Source organism: Sturnus vulgaris, chromosome 5 (genome assembly GCF_052056855.1).
Source record: "Sturnus vulgaris isolate bStuVul1 chromosome 5, bStuVul1.hap1, whole genome shotgun sequence".
NCBI lineage: Eukaryota > Metazoa > Chordata > Aves > Passeriformes > Sturnidae > Sturnus > Sturnus vulgaris.
In genome coordinates, this window is record NC_142247.1 from 60158900 (window position 1) to 60178855 (window position 19956).

General features: G+C 38.0%; 1 protein-coding gene across 1 annotated transcript in view; it reads right to left on the bottom strand.

Annotated features, from left to right (window-relative positions):
• The window catches only part of ABCD2 (ATP binding cassette subfamily D member 2), a 37538-nt gene that overhangs the window by 13565 nt on the left and 4017 nt on the right, over positions 1–19956 (bottom strand). The window contains exons 3-6 of the mRNA XM_014868973.2: positions 16871–16992; positions 13971–14139; positions 10891–10985; positions 9297–9442 (exon numbers count right to left, since the gene is read on the bottom strand). Of these exons, the coding sequence (XP_014724459.1) occupies positions 9297–9442; positions 10891–10985; positions 13971–14139; positions 16871–16992 (532 nt within the window). The remainder of the gene's footprint in view (positions 1–9296; positions 9443–10890; positions 10986–13970; positions 14140–16870; positions 16993–19956) is intronic.

Here is a 19956-nt window from a genome sequence, read left to right on the forward strand (position 1 = left end):
TTCCCTCTTCTAGAATGATCCCAAATTATTCACAGTTTTGTAGATGAGGAGTGACACCTTATTTCACAGGGAAGAAGAAGTGTAGACAGCCTCTAGAACAAAGGCTGTTTTTTCTCTGGATTTCTACAGTTCTTAGTTGTCCATAGCATAACTTTTTCCATGCACTGTGACATGAATACACAAGTATTCATAGAGCAGTAGTGTGTCTGCAGTGAAACACCTGCCAACAAGTGAGAAGCCACACACTGCACTGACTTCCTTCTCTTATCTGCTGTGTAACACTGCATTACACTGGACAGAACATGACAGACAGAATAGAGAAACACCATGTATATGGATACATGGAACATTACTATAGACATTTTATAAGCATTATTGGTATGTGACACAGCTCTTCAAGAGAGCTGCAGTAATAAGCAGAAACTGAGTTGATAGGGTATAATTAATGCAAGATGTTAGGCAAATAACCAAGCCTGGAAAAGTCTTTCCTCTTGGGAAGGCCCTCTAAGCTAGGTAGGTGCACACATGATGAACTGAAGAAAAAAATCCCACCTGCCACATTTTCCCATGAGACCATGGCATAATGGCTAAAGAACAATGAAGTGAAAACCCATTGTTGTGGGGACTACTCTGCATTGTCAGCAGAGAAGAGTCACCTCACCTAGAAGTTACTCATGTAAGCCTGAGTTAGTTACCCCTGGCCCTCTTTGTAGTCAATGGTGTCCTCTAGTGAACTGGTCCTAGGACACAGGCCAAGCAGCTGCAGTGACCCCAGCTGCAAGACTGCTGCTCATGATGGAGTTGGTGATCTGTGGAACAGCTGCCTTGAGTGACCACAGGCCTATGCTACACTTTGCTGCACTGTGTTGGGTTGTGCTGCACATACAGCTTGGCCTGTGCTGCACTGCACTTATCTCCTGGGTGCAGGATAAACTTTGTCAGCGTCAGAGAGGAGCCTGCAAGCAGTTCCCACTTGGCACCAGCAATTGCACCACCGGCTCGTCCTTGTCTTTATCTTGAAGTGATACAGCATGTTCTCATGGCAACATCCTTTGGTCTGATAGTAGAAGTGATAAATGGCATTGTTTACTCGTAAGAAAATCCTACCAGAGTGCTCAAGACCATAGTGCCAAGGAACCTTAGCACAAAGCATTGCATATGCTGTGCTGTGACTGGAGGTCTGTCTAATGCTGCACAATGCTGGGCTCCTGGCACTGCACGGGATTCAAGTACCACAGAACTGGTGAAGGGACTGGAGCAGCTCTCCTGTGAGGAAAGAGACCTGGGGGTGTTTAGCCTGGAAAAGTCTCAAGGGAATCTTATCAACTTATATAAATACCTGAAGGGAGGGTACAAAGAGGACAGAGCTGGGCTCTTCTCGCTGGTGTCAAGTGACAGGATCAGAGCTAATGGGCACAAACTGAAACAGAAGATGCCATATGAGCATCTGGAAACAATTTTTTACTGTGAGGGTGATCAAGCACTGAAGCAAGTTTCCCAGAGAGGCTAGGGAATCTCCATCCCTGGAGATATTCAAAAGCCATCTGGATGTGGTCTTGGGCAAACAGATTTAGCCTGCAGGCAGTCAAACACAGAACTAGAACCTAAGAAAGGTATCAGAGTGAGCAGACCATGGAGAAGCTGGGAGAAGGCTGAATGACCTTGGAGCTGGGACACAGTTCTGGAGTTTTGGTGTCCAGGACACTGGGGCAGGCAAATGGCAAAGTCTAAAGGGCATGGGAATAACTACTACCTTCTCCTCAAGAAGGAGGCATTGGCTATGTCTACCACCCGGATTTTTAAAAGCATAAGGCACCATAATGGAGTTTGTGATTGAAAACTATAGTAGGAAGGAGGATAAAGGACTTATTCCCAGGGAAGTTGATACCAGTTGTTATTAGAGCTTTCAGCTGTCCTTCCCTTACAAAAGCCAGTATCCTTTTAGCCATTTCATATCAAGCTTTTTATGTCAGGCAGATTTTGTAGCTGATGCTTCCCAGTGCTTCCCACTGTTATGTAACCAAATTGTTTCTCATTACTTGATATGCATAAGGCATTTGAAGCGTGCTTTATGATGCTCCTAGGTAAAATATTATTGAAATGGCAAACAGTTGCCATTCTGTTCATCTGTCAAAAATCCTTTGTTGCACAGTTGCAGGGCAGGTGAATTAAGCTGGATGTAACTGCTCAAGCAGGATGGAGTAATGGGAGCGTAGTGCAGAAACTAGGTCATGTAAATGCAAACACCAGATTACTCCCTAACATGCAACTTTGTCTGTACCACTGCTAAGCTACACAGAGCTCTCAATTAACCTCTAGGTGAATTTGCTCCCCTGGTACTACTATCAAAACTAAATTTTAAAGGCAAAAGAATTGTGGATACTCCATTACTCTAAATGTCCAAAGCCAGGCTGGACAGGGCTTTGTGCAACCTGGTCTAGTGGAAGATGTCCCTGATCATGGCAGGGGGTTGGAAGTGGATGGTCTTAAATGCCCCTTTTAATCCAAGGCATGCTATGATGCTATGAGCTGTTTGTATCAGCAAAATGAACCTAACACAGATTAAATAGATTGTCATTGTTTTGCAGGATATATCCTATAAACACCAGCCATGTATTCAGTTCTTACAATCTATTAATGGCTTTGTAATTATAAAATGTTTGTCAAGCTTAACCTGACTATGTTACTTTAAAAAAGCCCAAACCTTATTTTTCCTAGGTTTTAAATGAAGTTTCATAAACAGTCTGGCACATTCACAGATGACTGGAGTAAAAGTTGAGTATGTGTCAACACCTCTCAATTCCTCACCCACATTTGGTCCTCTTAGTATTTCCCATAGCCACAGCTTGCTCCAGACATGCACCAGTCTGAAGGCACTGAGGATCTAAAACCCCAGAGAATGCTGAAATCTTTCACAAACATCAGTTTAGCAGCAGCCCTTAAATGTTGCATTTATGTAAATACATTTTAAACCTAAGGTAAACCCCAATGCAGCAAGTTGACTATATACTTCAATCTGGAATTTATGCAACATTTTCCTTAATAACAGCAAATACCTGTAAACTGTGCTTTAATCAGTTGAGTCCTGTATCTGGCCAGTAGAGAAGACACCTGGCATGGCTTGAGGGGGACCAGCAGCTAATCCACAAAACCATTTCCTACCTCTGACTATCAGTGTTGGTGAATTTTTTAAACAGTATCCTACCAAGAGGTCAGCACATAGATCTAATAATAAACATTCAAACTTTACAGCTCTGAGTGAGCATTCAGTGGAAATGGAGAGGTTTCACAGAGCTTCTGGCAGGCAAAGCTTCAGCCAACCTACAGGGCAGCAATGCAAGAACTTTTCTGGTCTAGATGAGGTAAGATGGAACTTTCATCAGTCAGGAAGGATAAGTGCAAGCATTTCTATAGGAATGCCAAAAAAGATGAAATGAAGAAGCTGTGTCCTGGCCAAGGGGAGAGCCTGACAGCCCTCTTAGATGCCAGGCCACAATTTCTAACAAACAACAGAACTGAGGTAAGTTGTCTGAACTGATTAATCTTAAAAGAGGAAAAACAAGATACAAATAGCAGGTAATCTTTAAAGCATATCTATATCAAAATAGTATGCAAACTATTGCACACAGTAGGAAGTGTGTTGTGTTATGCTTTTTGTTAATGCTTATCTACCAAAGACCTTTTTCTCATCTGTCAGATAAGTGGTGAACTTTGGAAATAAACACATTGAAAAGGAGCATCATGAACTTGATAGCACCAAGTCCAACAAACAGATCCAGTGCTCCAGGGAGCAGGTAACTGTACAGCATAGCATGAACTGATGGCAAAGTACTGAAGGAACAAGTTGTTGTGGTGATGCACTGTCAGCAAAACGCAGTGACAATCACTAGTGCAGAGTTGGCATGTGCAGAGTACAGCTTAACTCCACCTGACTCAACTAAAAAGATCATAGCTAAAGACAGAGCAATGTTAGCTGACAACAAATTAGGATGTGCAAAATGCAACACAGGACAGAGACATCTGAGCCAGTGTAAATGAGATGAGGCAACAGAATTCGTATAGGGGTATTTGCACAGAACTTCATCCAGGCGACTTCTCCAGCAGACCACACACTAACAAGGAAATAGTCTGATACAAAAGAACCATATAGATACATACTCCATTTGCACAAACTTCCATATGCCATATAGGGTATCTGAGAGCAAAACACAGCAATTTTACAAGTTACATTGTTTACTAATCAAGAACTGTTTCAGGATGAGAGTGGCCACTACTAACTACTTCATGCTTAAAACAACATTTGAGTTGCACTATAATCTTCAAATTTTCATGTGTTTATAATGTAAAATTTACTTTTATTTTATCACTTAATTATTTATATCACTTAGAACTGAAACATTCTTGCTTCATTCATCCACTTGATGAATATTCTCGGACTAGCTGAGGCAAATCACATCAGACATTTGGATTACTCAGAGAGTAGGAGAGGAAAAATATCTCTGTGGCTGATGTAATTTTGTTTTGTATCCAAGGATATTTTTAGAAAACAGAAGTAAAAATGCCAGACAGGAAAAGATTTGTAAATGAACCCCACATAAAATACCAGAAATAGAGCAGATGTATGCAAAACCAAACAGCTTAGGAGGGCCAGATAAACCTTTAAACTGTTCTATTCCATACTGTCCTAATATTAGTAAGAAGGCAGCAAGATATAGGTATATAAATTTTAAATGACAAAGAACAAACAACATTGAATACTAGTTTATCTTTGGTTGCCTCTCTTTTAGCATTTGATAATCTTGGTGTTGAAAGAAAGAAATGTTAGAGATCTACTTGAATGAGCAATAGCAAGAGAGAAAGAATACAGAACTGGGCCATTGCTGTGACTGTGAGAAAGTGGGTAGGTCTTCTACTAGAATGGCACACAGGATAATAAAGAAACTATGCATGCTACTGGAGAAACACACCTCTCACAAAAATATCCAAATTAGAGTAAAAGCAAGCTGGAGAGAAAGAACAGTGACAATGGATGAGGAGAAAGAAGTACAATGTATTACTCCAGGCTCTATGAGAATCAGGCCTCAAGAAAGAGAAAATGCTGATGGACATTTTAGGTATGTGCTGTGCTAGGAAGACTTGAGAGTCACGATCAAAGGTTATGGAACTAACAGAGACTGCATGAGATATTCCTTCATGCAAGTAAGACAATATGACACAGCAGGCAGAAAATTATTAACAATTTATATCAATAACCCAATGGTAATTAGAGCTTTACTGCAACTTAGAGTGCAGAGATATTGAGGAATATTCCTGTGCTGTTGTCAAGGTAACCTGCAAGTATGTAGGTGTGCAATTCTGCTGGCATTTATATCAAACCAAGGAAACGAGAGCCAACATGTGCAGAATCTGTTTCCTTACAACTGAAAAAGCTGAGACTTTTAGGTGGAGAGCAAGAAAAGCTGGAGTAAATGCTAGGAGGAATTGAATGCCAGAGCTCTCTAACACCATGAAGACGGAGTCTCCTCCCAAGTATAAGACCAACAGCGTAGAACCAGGGTGCAGTCTGGAGAAACAGGCTACTTTCAGAGAGGTTGTGAAAGGCTAATTCCTGAAGTGCTTCAGATACATCTCATGTCACTCTCTACAACTCCCTGAAAGGTGGGTGTAGTCAGGTGGGGCTTGGTCTCTTCCTCCAGGCAACAACTGACAGAATGAGAGGTCATAGTCTTAAGCTGCACCAAGGGAAATATAGGTTGGATATTAGAAAAAAAGTGTTTTATTAAGAGTGATCAAGTACTGGAATGGTCTGACCAGGGAGGTGGTGTAGTCACCATCCCTGGATGTGTTTAAAAAAAGACTGGTTGTGCCATGGTTTAGTTGAGGGGTTCTGGCATGAGTTGGACTTGATGATCTTAAAGGTCTCTTCCAACCTAGTCATTCTGTGAATTCTGTGATTCTGTGTGCTGTATATCTTCAGCATCAGCACTCATGTTACCCACTACATACTTTTGTTAATTATTTATTATTTAAAATTATATTTCTGGATTTTGATTTGAACCATGATTCCTTACTAACTAGAGTGCCACAAGTGTATATTTTCATTAATATATTTTATATTCATTATATTTTCATTCATGCTACATTCCTGACCAGTTGATTCAAAGAAGAATGCAAAGAGGTGGTTAACACAAATGAATTTTACTTTGCAAAAGAGGGACAGAGAGAATTAGAAGAAGGGGTAAGAACATACACTCTGCCAGTTACTGAGTCTTCAATTAGATCTGACAACTCCGTTGACGTGTGACCAGTTCCTAGCACTGAAACAATAAGCTGCTTCAGGCACCAAATGATGCTGAACTGCTTAAAGGCTCTTCAAGCCTCCACCCCTCCTGCCTGCCCCCCTTCTGCACACTCTCCTCTTGGACAGGCCTGTCAGGGACAGGGGCAGAGCCCCTGAAATTCCTGGGCTTTTCTCACCCTGCCCCCAATAGGGCAGATTGTCCCATCAGCATCCACCAGAACTTGGACTGATTACAGATAAATTCTGCAAGGCCTAGTCCTACATAAGGGGAGAAACAAAAGCCCTTACAACAATTCACAGCAAAAGATTTAAAAAGCAGTATAATTACACTAAATAATCTAAAAAACCAAAAAGTCCATTTATGTGTGCAGATGAGGTTTCCCACACTTGACTCAAAACGGACTGATGCAGAATTAAACTCAGCCACAGGAATGCAGATGCTTCAATGGTAACTGTGTCCACTAATGGAAAGCCATCTGCTGTGTCTTAGACCAGAGATGTGTACACATAAACACAGGGATGTCATCCTAATGGCTGCTCTGATGGACATCCACCAATTCAAGAGCTTTCTGCTGTATCATCAAGTTTCACCTACTCACCAAACAAAACAGTGAGGTAGGCTGATGCTAGGTTGATCTCATCTTACCACTTCCCAGACCCTGTCAGTCTGAAACACTTCCTGGAACATTTTCCAGATTGACAGGAACAATTTTTCCTAAAGTTATGATGAAACATGATGAAATATAGGCAGGACACTCTATTCTTCAGTCTAGAATTCATAGAATTATGCCTAACAAAAATAAACAAACAGAAGGTAATCTTGATAAAGTAGCAATTTGCAGTTAATAAGCAAAATGGTTGCACCAGCAGGACTTTCAAAACAAACCTCTTTAATCTGGGCATTCCAGCACAGTTTAAAAACCAGTACAAAAATTCTAAATGTATACTAGAGCCAGGGACAGACAAAAAAAAAAAAACCTCAAGTGAATGTGTGATTTATTTAGGCCACAAATAAAGGAACTGTTAAAGCACTCACTGGTGGATTACAGGCAAAAAAAAAAAGAAAAGCCTGGACCATGTAAGGTAATCCACACAAAAGCCCTAAAACTCCAGCAGATCTGTTGCAAATCTTGTTCCCAATTTACAAACTTCAATGTAAAACTGGATACCCTTCAAGTAATTCTTAGTATCTCAGATATTCATCGAAGACTCTCTATGCCCAAAGAACAAATACACTGGCAAAAAATCCAATTTGAGGCTTTTAAGGACAACTGAACAAACTGCTGTCTTTCATCAACCCCTTCAGCCACATTCACCCAGAAATCCCTACAAGATTCAGACTCAGTCCCTGTCCAAATATGAGACACTTATGAGTGACAGCTCACGTTTCTGAGTGTACAAAACGCACTCTGACACAGCTGAATTGTCCTCCAGAGCAGACTTCAGAATCTTCAGCCACAATCAAGGTGTAGCACCTTTGCAGAAGAGCCTTTTCTGTCATTCACTGTTGCCCCATTTACTCAGACACTGCTCTGTCCCTTGGGAAGGGAAGCACAGGGCTCATGAAGAGCCACAGAGCTGAGCTAAGGCAGTGTCCCTTGGATGTTGCAAGGACATCACAGCAGGACCCTCCGTGTTGGGGTTCCTACTAGAATGGACTGCATACACCAAACCCTACATGGCTTTGGTCACAGAGGCCTGCAAAAACATTGGGTGAATTCTGACTAAAACTTTTTGAAATGTTTCATAGAAGAGGTCTGCTGGACAAACTCTTCCAGCACTGCAAAGTTAGGGGAAGCAGCTAACAGAGAACCATGTTTATGGAAATGAAAACCCAGCAGATGTGATGCAATGCCCCCAATCAGCATCTTGGCAAATCTGTCTGAATGCAAGATCAGTCTGTTTGCTTTCACAGAATAAAGGGAACATAAGTAAAGGGAAAGGGCTGCAAGCAAGCCAGCCACAGATGTTGATCTGAGCAGGGGCTGGGATCAGACAGAAGAAAGAAGTGACTGAAACTCAAGATTTTCTTCAAGAAAAAAATTTGGATTAGCTTTTGTTCTGAGTAAATCAGTTTTAAGAATGTTCCACACAATGGGTATTCTGAAATGCTTTGAAAAACATTTAATAAAGCATTTTGCTCCAAACTCCTGAATAAGAGTCTTGAGTGAATCCGAAAAATCACAATGGCTAGCAATAAATTATACTGGTATTTGAAAAAATCATAGAGCAGTGTTCTTTGCTACCTTCACCTGCAGCAAGGAAAATCTACTGATCACTTCAGTAGACTCCATTCACCTTAATATCTTGTACTTTTTAAACAAAGCTCCAAACTGTTATAACGAATATTTCTTTTGCCCATGGGAAGAAATGAACTAACAGGAAGCAAAGATTTAGTGTTTGACTTTGCTTTTGCAAAACAAGAGTTAGAGGTCTCTAAGGAGATACTCTGGAACCAATTGCATAAGAGCATGTACTGAGAGTCCAACGGCATGTCAGAGTACAAAGAAAGCACAACAAAGCCAAGCTTCTATTAGTGAAATGAGCATATATTATTAAAAAGGCAATCTGCAGTTACTGTTGGATTGGATTGGGGTCTTGCAGTGTGAAAGTTTTGGTTACTTTGACATTTAAGAATCAAACCACTCTCACTTGTTTCAATCCTTGGTTTTAAAAGAAATCAGATTTGAGATATACCAGGTCTATTTCAAATTTCTTTCAGACTCCAGTCCATTCCCGTGATCCCAATTATCCAGGAATTTATCCATCTGAGGAACACAGGCTCCAACACAAGTGTATGTGAGTCCTTTCCAATGGCTAATGATGCTGCATCACCAATGAGAAAAGATCTCTTTTTATAAACACACTTCACACACCTAAGGTTGTGCTTAGCACCTTTCGACTTGGATGTACACATCACAATTTAGAAATATGAGAAGAAGGGTCAAAATTCATTTAACCAGATAAGAGACATCATCTTCAGCAAGACACATACCTTTGTGGTATATAAAACATATGTTGTGGAGGGGGCTTGTAGAGAACTCCTCCATACACAGGCCACAAACCACTTAAAATTCTGAAGAGTGAACTCTTTCCACAGCCATTGGGTCCAGTGATTAAAAGATTCATCCCCTCCTCGACCTGCAAAGGGGATGAAAATACAAAGATGTTACTACACAGTGTATGTGGCACAAGAGAGTCTAAGACCCCTAAAACGGGTTACATAAGCATTTACATAAAGTTATCAACCAATTTCATTGATAAGCTGCATGTATTCATGCAACTATTCTGGAAAGAGTGACAATAGAAAAAATATGTGGGCTGAGATAATGAAAATAATTTCTATTATATCTGAGTATCTCTATAAACTAATGTTTATAGAGCAGTAAACAGTAGTAATAGAAGTAAGAGCAGTAAATAGTAGTAATATAGTAATATATTATTATATTCACGTAATGTAATATGTAATATGATTATATTACCGTGTCAATACATCATAGCCAGAATCAATTTTTCTAATGCAGATTAGGTCCAAGGGTGATAACAGTGTTTAAAGCAGTATTGTGTCTATCTGTGATATTAATTGCAAGCATGGGAGGCCAATCAAGTGATTTGGAAAATTTTTTTCACGTTGCCATTGCCCACTTAATTACCTATGTTAACTTGGCTGTGATGCCAAGTGGTTTTTTTACTCATTTGACTATTATCCTGTGTATATATGAATGTATATTTATGCATAATCACAATATCATTATCTATGTTTTACAGAAATATACTGACTTCTACATTTTCTTTGCTTCTGTCTCTTGAGACAAATTAATAAATAGAACTATCTCCTTGATCATAAGGTTGTAATTTTGCAGTTCTGAAATTCCTACACTGAAGTTGTTGCAAGTTTTGCCATAGCTAGGACCCTTTCCTCCTAGTTCCTAATTCAGAGGAAAAGGAACATCCTGCTTTAGCTAAATTAAAAGATCTCCTGGAATTGTTAAATTTATTTCTGATAACTTCAACTCTTTTTAGAAATAACATCTGCACTGGAACATCAGATCAGGATACATATGGCAGTAAATCAGTAAAGGTCACTCATTAAAACTGGGAGCAGGTACCAAGAGGTGTCTGGAATAGCTTTTTAAAAACAATACAAGTTTCTACTGAGTAAATGCTCCCCAACTGGACTTGTGAACTATGCCATCATAGCTATTAGTCAGCACTGCTCTTTGTGCTGATCAAGTAAAACTATGGGTTTGATTTTTTCACTGTTGCTGCGGCCTCAGACTTTTAAAGGAGCCTTGTGAGTAAAGCATCTCAATTTGACTAAATTAACTAAAGATGAATGCGTAGTCCCATAGACACCTTTGAAAATCTCAGTTTTTTCACTTGGCAACAGCAACAGAAATCCTCCCTTTTCTTTCTTTGAGCAGGACAAACTACATATGTCTGCCTCTATTGAGCTACTATGCCTACCTTTCTGGACTTCCCCTTTTATCCATATGCTCCTCCAAGTACTTAACATAAGGTATATGAATTCTGTGCTGTTTATGTTAATGTGATGGCAACAATCAGAAGATTCTTGCATATCATCTTACTTTGAAGTTTAGTCTGGAAACCACCACATCGCCATTCGGAGTAATTATAGGAACATTTTCACAAATAATTCCTTGATCAACATCAATTACTCTCCCTAGAAAGAAAAAAAAAATTAGAGTTTGTGAAGCTCTCCATTATGCAATCACTTGTGACAGCCTCCGTGCACAACTGAGTATATTTTCAAGTAAGGATGGGTGTTTGAAACAGTTCTTGTATGTGCTCCGAGTTCCCCTAGTGGAAAATCTGGATAATAAATCTTAGCTAGTCCAAAATACACTGTCAACAGTAGCCAAGAATATGCAACGAAACTTAAATTTGACCCTAAACACAATGCATCATAAATATATGATGCACCATAAAGATGAGTTCATTCAAGTTCTACTTGCATTTTCTGTATTCTGTTTTGAATGGCTGTTTAATACCAAGCAGTAAAAAGGTTCATGGACAGCCTTAGCCACAGACAAACCAGTTAACCATTTTTGAGGATTTAATTAGGAATCAGCTCTGAAAGTCAGAGTACCTTTCAGTCTCCTCCAGCAACAAGAGCAAAGCAGAAAACATTTAATGGCTTGCTTCCATCTCTTTTTGATGCCATAGACACTGTAAACATGTCTTGTAAGTATTTGTAGAAATTCATATAACATTTCAGTCAGGTAGGTACACTTGGCATTTGGATTTCTGGCAAATTAAATATACAACCTCTATTGGATATATGGATACTGTGTAATACAAGGACTTTAATATTAACTGTCCTGGAAACAGCAAAAGGATGAAACTAACTTCTCAGTCACCTGTTAATGGTCTTGTCTAACAGAACCCAACCAGTTGAAAGACATTTCTCTTTGTATTAGAAAGCTGTTTATTTTAACTTAAACTAATCTGAACAAAGAAAAATGTAACAAAGACCAAATTAGTTATTTAATTTTAAAAGGCTCTAGTAGCATTTCCTTCATTAAGTTTGTCTTACATATTTCATTTAGAAGCTCTTTGTCCAATTGCTTTCAACTTTGCCAAACTATAACAACCTGGGCAGAAATTTTTATGCCACATATCAGTCCAAGCATTCTTCTTTCATAAAATGAATTTTACTTAAAACAGCATGAGATTATGGGGAAAAAAGTGTTTTTCTATTAAAAAGAAATTACTTTGAAACAGTGGAGACATTGTAGTTAAAATAAATCTGTGATATAGTCAGCTAGTAAGAATTAAGTAAACCTAATTCTCATTTCTTAATACTAACTTCGCAGCATTTGATTGCAACTTTAGTATGCTTTTAAATTATATTTATGTGTAATCAGAAATAAAATTTGACAGTATTTTTACAAGATGTACAAAATTCTGTTTCGTTTCTAAAATTCTGAATTATTAAATATCCTATAAGGCAATATTATTATCTGTAAAATACTATTATCATTTTCGTATTTTCACACTCTTACTGACAACAGTAAATGCAAAGCACAAAACAGACTCTACTCAGTTACAAAGACTTATACTGGATGATTCAAAAGGAAGTAAGTATTATGTGTTCAAAGAGCCATTGGGGAAGCTGAATATTAAGATTTTTCTTCTCCAGCAATGCAGACATACACAGGTATGTGAGCATGGGTATTTTTAGCCATACACAATCCATTCTTCAGGGATTTCTGAAGTATCGTGACCAAAAGCAAGGAGGAAAACCAGTATTACAATAGCACTTGTCATAAAAAATGTGGAGCCTGTGGCCTAGATTCATCTGGCCTAAATTCTTCTTAAATCCCTGTGCACAATGCTTGGTCTTGGCTAGCTGCCTCTGAGAGCTACAACTACACAAGAGCAAATGTTAGTCACCATGGCTTAGAAATAATTCAGACTGGACAAAAGGTGACTGTAGTGGAATGAAATCTTGGGAAAAGGATGCAGAGGAAAGAGGAGTGGGGCTTAGATATAGCAGATTTAAAGGGGACATGAAGAGCACACTTGCATATCTGTATTTGGTTTTGCTTTAAACGCAGCTATCTAAAAAGAGTCCCCAAATTACTTTGTTGCTCCAGGAACTACAAACCTTTCCTCATATACATGACAAAATGCAACAATTATAAAATACCATTTATTTTAACATCAGCCAAGTATTACCAAGATCTACAAGATTAAGACGTCAGCTATTTCCATACCTATCCATCAGACTTTATTATGATGAACCTTGTCAGAGGACCTTTGAGAAATATGAGCTGAAGGGCAGCACTGTTGAAATTGCTGCAAGAAGTTATTTCACAAAGAGCCCTCTGGGGCCTATAACTCTACTGAGGCTTAACTTTTCAAAAGCTAAAGCAAGAGAATGAGGCTTTTCAACACCACAGAGGGCAGCAGCAGAAATGGTATGATGGGAAAATGAGGAAAAACCCATTGCAAAAGCTCAGAGAAGCTGGATGCAAGAGGCAGAGAGAAGTGGCACATAATGGAGCACAGTAAGAAATGGACGTGCACAGAAAATGCTCCAGGAAGGCTGGAGACAGAAAGGCAGTGGCACCAGAAAGACACAGGATGGGATCAGGAGGGAAAAAGTATATACTGATCAGATCATTTGGGAGGTGAGGAGAAGGTTAAAGTTGCTGTTTTCAACTGAAGATTCCCACTAAATTATGAAAAAATGAGCACAGGCTGATCTTAAATCATGGAAAACAGTATTTTTGGGAAAAAACTACTGAACCAATCTGTCTTTTTCCTCCTACCTCAAACAAAATAATGTGACGGTTGAAGATGAAAATGTTACAGTCTCCACTTTCTGAAGAAAATGAATGGTCTGAGGAAAACAAGCACTGTAAGAATACTAACATCACCATCACATATAATAGTATAGTTGAAATGCCTTTTCATTGAAAGTTTTTACAGAAAACATTTGAGCCATGTGCATTAGAAAAGCACACCATAAGGACAGAGTCATAAGGTAGCAGGTGGTTAAAATGAAAGGCAACATGGTCTCTGGGGCATTAAGGCTGAGAGGCTGGTTACTTAAAGAAAAAAAACCCTCTGTTCACCTGTCCCACTGCTCCATGCCTCCCCCACCGCCCTTGGGACATTCATACAAATATGAATTAATTACCTTTGATTTCTAAGGGCCCATCAATATGTAGCTCGGCTTTATCTTCACTCCTGCTGTTGTTTACAGACCCTTGAATAACAGCAGTTCTTTTGTAGATGCCTCTCTTCACCTCGTCAAAGACTGAAAACATGTTGTAGACACGGGCGGTGTAGCCTGCTAGCTCAGTGACCTGAGAAACAACAAACATCTCGTTTCAGTTGTACTTTACAAATTCTACAGATTAAATGTTTGGCCAAAGATAACATATGCAACAATGTTGATCAACACCTATTGATTTTCATTCCTTGAAATTCTAACCATATGAGTGCTAACCCATATGCTGCCTGTAGCTCCTACGAACCAGCAGAAAGGAGAGTTTGAGCTAAGCCATGTAAGCTAACTCCAATAAATGAAAAGGTTGTAGAGACTTCTCATTTCTGTAGTCTCCAATGAACAGAGAACACCTACTAACATACCTGAAAACAAAGAGGCTGGTACACAAGAAAAAAACAAAATCTCTGCATTTTCCAATAAAAATAGAAGTCCACTGAAGTGAGAAAAAATGGCATCTGTAATTACTAATGTCCACTTGCTCATAATCCTGAAACCTGCTGTGGGAGAAGTGTGTCTTTTCGTGTAAAAGAGGCAGTACCAGGGCATCCTAACCTAAAATACAGTACAAACCAGAAATGAGTCTTCTATCAACTGCATGCTAAATCAGACACCTTAGAAAAAAACTGGGCATTTTCAAGATGGTGAGGTCTCTTCAAAGGCTTTCTCCATTTTTTCGTTTTGGTTCATTTGTCACAATTTTCACCTGGTGAAGACAGAAACAGATCTCTGGACTTTGTAACTTCATATTCATGGGCTATTTAAGAGCTTCCAAAGAACTGCCTCCATCTGCTGGTAGTAAAGAATTAAGCCAAGGCCTTTTATTTTAAATGTACTATTAGATGGTATTAAATGGATACATTTTCATACAAAATGCAGAGAGGACAAGAATAGCAACAAAATCAGATCAAGACTATAAAATCTTTGGCTTGCTGTGTTAAATACATACGCTCCATGACTGAGTCCACACACTATGGTGTACAAAATTCCAAGATTATTTGAAATAACTGGAAATAATTCCATAATTCTTCTGTAAGTTTCACTATTTGTGCCAGAGTCAGAAGTGAGCGCTAGTTCTGGCCACATGGCCATCACTTCACTGGAGGATGACAGACAGAATCCTGCATGTGATAAATGAAAATTGTACCAGTGTCCCAGGAGAGCCATAACGTGTAGTAAGCTTCTATACCATGACTGTAGAAACTTTGTTCAAACACTAAATAACTAAATACTACCACCTAAACTATTGACTGCAAAGAAAAGTTGAGCCCAACTCATCTGCACAGTGAATTACACTGACTTGAAGGAGGCTGCCTTTGTGGAGGAGATGGCCAAGAACTGGAACTGCACTACCACTTGACATGGGTTAAAGTACACTGTCCTTTGGAAACTGCCTGAATCACAAAATGGGAATGACAATGTGGCTGAAGTACTGCAGTGTCTCTTGAAGAGAAGCATAAATGTAAAATTAAGATGGAAATTCATGGAACTGCTCTTTGGCCTCATGCTCTCTGGATTAGTATCTTACCGTCTTATAGACAAAGTGAGTTTGTTGAGTTCTTCCTCTACTGTTTTGTGGGTACTTTTTTACCAAAAAAACAAAGTCACGGTTTTTCTAAGTCCTCATGTACATTATATAAATTAATTCAATGCTGAAAACAAAACAGATATTACATCAGTGTATAACAGGTTATCTGGCAGTATCCTGAGAGCAGAGATCAAGCAGGGGAACAGCTAAAAGAGAATATGTCAAAATCACAGCCCATTAGAAGGACTCTGGGTTTGTCAAGGTCTGTATTTGAAGGTGCCAAACCTCACAATTTACAAAGCTGTACCTGTTATGACTGGATTCCACATAAGAGAATCCATAGGCTTTGACTAGCTGCCTAGCTAATGCGTCCCTCCTTGCACTGGGAAAAGGGGCTCCCACCCAAGGGACGAGCAAACACCAATTAAAATATGAAGAACAAACATGAAATGTTGAGATTAACAGCACTGTCTCACTTTTCTTTGGTTTAACAGTTGGCATTTAAAGAAATCCACAAGAGAGACAACAGATCAAAGCCCAGCTCTACTGGAATTTGGGTAAGGACCTGAAACAGTATCTCTGATCTTCTAGATGAGTATTTTGTACTTCTAGACTACTTGTACTCCTAAGGTGAACTTTTTCCTCCTAAAATGTCTCTATTTTGAACAATTACTTACAATTTAACAGGTTCACAAGATACTGAAAACAGCCTTACGGTTTATGTGGCCCAGAAATAAGTATTCAAATTCTCCTTGTTTTTCATACAGAAACAGGTTGCCCCATCTCTGGAAACATTCAAGGTCTGTGACTCTGAGCAATCCAGCAATAGTTGAAGATGTTCCTGCTCATGGTGGAGGGGTTGGACTAGAAGACCTTTAAAGACTCTTACAATTAAACTATTATATGCTTTTATGACACTTCAAAAAGAAGAATCCTAGTACAGGGAAGGCAGACAGCCTGAATTCAGGTCCGTGCTCCAAACAGAAGAGGAATTTGAACCTGTATCACTGACTTTCCAGGAAATTCTGTTGCTCTCTGATGACACCTGAACCCAAGTATTAAAAATGACATCTACACATTGCATCATGCAGGCAATTGTGCACTTTAGACTCTATCTACTTAACCCTAAAGATCAAACTAGCAGTTCAAAGATCTCCATGGATTTAGTTGCAATAGAACTTGCCTTTAGAAACTGCACTACATTTAAAAATATTTTATATTAAATGCAAATTGTTTTTTCTTTTTTTCCTCTTCTGTTTTATGCATGCAGGATGTACAGTACCTCTTTGTATGAAGACATAATCCTTTCAATAGCATCTGCTCCAGAGATCAGCAAGTTTCGTGATGTAGTAAAAGCTTCTGTTCTTTCACTAACCATTGCCTGTTTCTGGCCATCTTCCAACTCTAAATAAATAAAAAAAAAAGTTTTGTTAAAATATTCTGCTGAAAATTATCTCTACAAACTAAAATATTATTGCAATGTAAGATATAGACCAGTCTTTTTCTTTTTTTAAGAAAAAGTTAACTCTATGAAGACAACCTTTCAAAAAGAACTGGTGAACATTACTATAGCTTGGTCAAAAAGAGTAAGTGGGAGCATATGGAATTCTTCTTGTTAGGCAAAACATCCTACTATTTTCTCTATTTATCTACATGGATCATTTTCCTTTTAATGTATCATCACACAACAAAATATGAAAAAAGTGAAACCTAAGCAATGACTTGAAACAGATTTTTAACATAATTTTTAACATTTTTGTGATTATTAATTTTCACCCTTACATATTTACTGACTTCATGGAGAAGGAATCCTTCACATTTGTGTAAATCTAGCAACACAATTATATTTCTGTAAGAAAGCAATAAACTTTTTTGGTATCAAAGGCATGGTTTCAGTAGGATAACTCTCCTTCACAATGAAGTTTCTCTCTTCATCTGACCTCAGAACAAAGTTATGAGGCTTTATTTATGACATTGCATTCTGTTAACAAGAATACTCTAGCTCCAAAGAAAGGACTTGTCTCATAAGAACGTCAGCAGCATTAGGCAAGGACAAAACAGCAGCAGAATTTATATATGATACATGAGAAGTAAGTATATTTAATATATCTACATATACCATCTTGCTGCTATGGGTCTCATAGATTCAACTTGCAAGGTTTGTTTCCTGAAGAAAACAAGATTTAAAAAGAAGTGGCTGACTATTTTGAGACTAAACGTTATTTCAGTGTTTATAATTGCAACTACAAATCACTGGTGTAGTAAACCACTCCTAAAGATTTTCCACATAAGAGATTTACAATGAAAGATCTAAAGGGTTTTCTGCATCACATAACTTTATATGTGCATATATATATCTATATATGTATCTCTATATAAACCTTTTGCAGAATGGGATCTGGATTTTTTTTTTCCCCTCAAGTTTGAAAAGTTTTTTTAAGTTTCTTTTTTAAACTAAGTTGATGCTAGGAAGGGTAATAGGTGGATCCACTGTGGCAAATCCTGTGCTAGCAATCCATGTTTCACAGTGCTCATGATCAAGAAAATCTAGGAGGAGCTCCTTGCAGGTGTAATACAACCATAAATTTCATGGGCTAAGTCAAACAATGCAAGAATAGAGCAAACAGCATTTTCTTACTCTCACTTCCCTGACAGATCAGATTCTAGTAATCTGGTGTCTGAGAATCTAAAGGCAGTACCAAAGCCAGATGTATCTTTCTATTAGTTAAATCTAAATGTTACTCTGTTTTCATTTACACATCCATAGAGCTATTCCTACATAACTGGAACACTAAAGACACTGTATTACAGTGAAATACACTGGAACAATAATTGTATATATAATTATATATTAATATATCGATTAATTATATATTTTTTGTTATTACAGTGAAATACACTGAAATAATTATTTAATATTAATTACACTGAAGTAATTATTTCACTGTATTTCACTGAAATACAGTGAAATAATTAACGAGAAACTTTTTAAAATTGCTACATCATAACTTTTCATATATACATATGTGTGTGCATGTATATGTATATACCAACAGACAGTATATACATCTATGTTATTTTTCCTGGTTTTAATTATGATTTTTTTTCCTTCACTTCTACATCAGCACACTGTCAACTAGTTGTATGCAATCTTGCTAAGACACGATGAGAGACATGCTTTTAAAAAAATACAGAAAAACTCTTGCAAAGGAGAGATTACAAAATTCTTACTAATGTGGCTCTCACTCTAAAAAGTTATTTCCACTCCAAGAATACATTTAGTAAATAGGGAGAATTCAGTTAATTCATTACTAAAAGAGGATTTGAAATTTGTATACTTCTGACACAACCAATTTTTGCTGTTCTTGTTGGGATTATAGTACATGCAGCGTGTGCTATGTAGAGCCACAATTAAACCATCAAGGAATCAGGTATGGTTTAACAACACTGATGCAGCATTTCTCCCTAATGTAAATGCAGTATTTACTGATGGCTTCTTCCAGCACCCAGGCCAGCTCATCTAGCAAGAGTTTAAGGATCACTACAAGCCACTGCATCAGTCAATTTAGGAGTATTTAAAAAACTGAAATTATATAGCATTTATGAGCATTTCACAGGCCAAAAAGACAAGCTCTTCTATTATATAACCCACTGATACACTGATTTTTCTTGAACATTTTGTCGAAAACACTTTTCATATGGCTGGCCTCCCGTGTTTGAAATTGTCACATTTTAACAGACAGACTGTCTCTGTTTCATACAGAAACTAAATTTTCCTTTTTCCTCTTAATTTATTTCATTGTTAGCCACACTTATTTTATAAACAAAAATAAATGTTCACTGTGTCTAGAGAAATCAAAGTCTTGCTTCAAAAAATAGTTACTCTCCATAAACCAAGCCACAACATTTGGAATGTTAATGGTTTAATACAAAGAAGAATGACAAATGTTATCAAACATAAATCTTGTCTTTGTCACTTAAGTTCTTCATTGAAACATATAACAAAATTTTAAAATTCCAGTCACAAATATCACTGTCAAAGAGCTTCTTTTTTCTTATTACTGAAGAATTATTTTCTTACTTTTTCTTTCTCCTTCTTGAAGAAGTGTACAGAATCTATGGCTTTACACCTGTAGTCTCAAGTCAGGCCATGGTACCAGTTTTGTATATATCCCTGACTCTTTCAATTCATCCTAAAGCAATAAATCGACTACCTCTTCCTTCACATGTGAACAAACTTGTGTCTGATCTGCTGAGGCAAAAAACACTGTTTTCTCAAGCAGGTCAATGGCAATTTCAGGTGTGTTTGATTCTTCGAATACCTGTAATACCTCAAACTGGTCTTGACAGCACAGCCAGTATTATGTT